This window comes from Myotis lucifugus, unplaced genomic scaffold (assembly GCF_000147115.1).
Source record: "Myotis lucifugus unplaced genomic scaffold, Myoluc2.0 scaffold_90, whole genome shotgun sequence".
Taxonomy (NCBI): Eukaryota; Metazoa; Chordata; class Mammalia; order Chiroptera; family Vespertilionidae; genus Myotis; species Myotis lucifugus.
In genome coordinates, this window is record NW_005871138.1 from 1480197 (window position 1) to 1482810 (window position 2614).

A 2614-nucleotide genomic window follows, 5' to 3' on the forward strand; every position below is an offset into this window, starting at 1 on the left:
CAGAATAAAACATTCCAGTGACTCCCAAAACTCAGGGCAAAGACCAAGTCCTCATCATGGTCTCCAATCTCACCTCTCATCACTTTCCTGTTTGCCCTCTCTGCTTCATCCACTCCAGCACCAAATGTCCTCCTACCCCAGGACCTTTGCACTTGCAGTTCCCTCTGCCTGGAATGCGCTCTTTCTGAGTACTTCTTGCCTCATTCACCTCTCTTCTCCTCAGAGCGCCCTTCTGTCCCAGAGTCTCCTTTATTCTATCCTATCCTATCCGATCCTATCCTATTCTTTTTCTTTACTGCATGCAGATATTAGTTAACTATATATCATGTAGTGCCTTCTTTGTTTTCTAGGTATGTCACTCTCTAGCTGTGACATACCTCGTCATGTAGCCTCTCTGGGCCCATGTTGATTGGGACTGTATCTGGGCTACGTAACAACAGTAACTCAGGAGACTGAAAAGTCTGAGTAGGGTCATGGAAGCTTCAGATCTGGCTCGACCCAGTGCTTTATGTGGTCTCCTAAGGAGTCTCTTTCTCTCTAGTTTTCAGTTCTGCTCCCTCTGTGTTGGTTTTCCTTTTACCTGCTGTTTTATCCATGCGGTGGCTCTGGCAGCTTGGAATCCAGTTGAAAAGAGAATGTCTCCAGCTCTTTGTAGATCTAGCAAAAGTCCCAGACTTGACTCTCATTGGCCCAGCTTGGGTCACATGCTCATTCCTGAGCCAGTTGCTGTGAATAGAGGAAATCTTCAGCTTGTGCCTTTGGTGAATGATGCAGGTGTGGGGGGGCCTCTTCTAAGCCACATAGACTGGGATAGGGCACACGGGTTGATTTCTAGCGGGACAATGTAGAACAAGGTGTGAATAATAGTAGGCTGGCAAAATCCAACAGAGCTGCAGCACAGGCTTCAGGTCCCCATCTGTCTGACGGGAGCTGTCTGTGGTGCAGGGCCAGGGGGCTGGCTGGCTGTGGAGTGGAGCCCCCTCTTCAGGGTTCATTGTCCTTTTGGCTTCCAGCCTTCCCTCTGCTGTCCATGGGTGCCCAGCTGAGCCTGCATGAGGACAGCCCTGTGGTTAGCCTGAATGTGGACAATGTGCACCTGGAGCATGGCGTGGTGTACGAGTACGTGAGCACAGCGGGCATCAAGTGTCACGTGCTGGAAAAGATCGTGGAGCCCCGTGGCTGCTTCGGCCTCACTGCCAAGGTCTTGTTGGGCACTGCCCTGGGGGTGGAGCAGCCTGATTCCCATTTCCTCTGAGTTAGCCTGGAGCCCTGAATTCTAGTCTCTGCCCACGATATGGGATTTAGAAGAGTGGCTTATCTCTTTAGCCTCAGTTCACACATCTGCAAAATGGGCCAGTAATAAACCTGACCTCATGGGGGTGTTATGAGGCACACAGGAATCTCTGTAGATAAACTGCTTAAGACCCTCCTTGGTGCAGAGCGTGTGCTCAGGAGTTGATGTTTCTGCAGATCCTCGAGGCCTTTGCTGCCGATGACAGCGTCTTTGTGCAGAACTGTGGGCGGCTCATGGCCCTGAGCAACAGCATCAGGACCATGTCCCATTTCGAGTTCCGTCACATCTGCGACATCAAGCTGGAGAGCATTGGCCAGAGGATTGCCTGCTATCAGGAGGTACCTTTACCCTCAACCTGGGGCATTTTGGTTATAAATGTCAAAATCCACCACAACTTAGCTTAGACAAATAGGAGACTTTATTGCCTTTTATTACTGCAAAGTCCAGAGGTGAACTTCCGGCATGGTTGTATCCAGGTGCTCAAACTATCATACGAACATGGCCTCTCTCCTTCTCTTGACTTTATTTTCCCATGTTGGCTTCGCTGTCAGGCAGGCCTTTCTCATGTGGTGACAAAATGGCCCCCAATAGCTGTACCTTTAGTGACCCCCGTAGAAAAGGAATCAAGAGCTTCTATTGGCTTGGCTGGGTCTCGTGTCTAGCTCTGTACCAGTAACTACAAGCATGGGGAGGCAGCCTTACCTGAACCGTATGGACTGTGGGCTGGGGAGAGATGGTTTTAGCTCACGTGTGCAGCTAAAATGGAGAAATGAAGGTGGGTAGGTACCCAGAGGACTCAGATTTCTCCAGACTTTCCGTGAAATCTAGATCCAGTGAAAGGCAGTGCAGGGGAATCCACCTGTCCATTGGGGCTATTCATTTTGTCCAATTTGGAATGTCTGGCCTAGACCAGGATAAAGTGGGAACTGTGGGGACACCAGAATTCCCAGAGTCCTGAAGCATGGCCTCATGTCCCCCGCCTCTGTCAGTTTGCAGCCCAGCTGAAGGGCAGGATCAGCCCACCCTTCAAGCAAGCACCCCTGGAACCCCATTCGCCGTGTGGCCTGGACTTCTGCCCCACCAATTGCCACATCAACATCATGGAAGTGTCCTACCCCAAGACCACTCCCTCCATTGGCAGGTCCTTCAGCATCCGCTTTGGTCGAAAACCCTCCCTCATTGGCCTTGACCCAGAGCAAGGTAACTGCACGTGTCTGTTAGAAATTGTGTTTGGATCTCACACCACAGACACTCAAACAGAAACATGTCTGGCGGTCAGCGGGTCCAGGGCTGGAATGGTGGCTTCACAGTCATCCAGGA

At 51.0% G+C, this 2614-nt stretch overlaps 1 protein-coding gene across 1 annotated transcript in view; it reads left to right on the forward strand.

Moving 5' to 3' along the window:
* Window positions 1–2614, forward strand: part of PREX1 (phosphatidylinositol-3,4,5-trisphosphate dependent Rac exchange factor 1) — a 104266-nt gene that overhangs the window by 79170 nt on the left and 22482 nt on the right. The window contains 3 exon segments of the mRNA XM_023756259.1: window positions 1014–1201; window positions 1471–1632; window positions 2284–2494. Coding sequence (XP_023612027.1) covers window positions 1014–1201; window positions 1471–1632; window positions 2284–2494 — 561 coding nt within the window.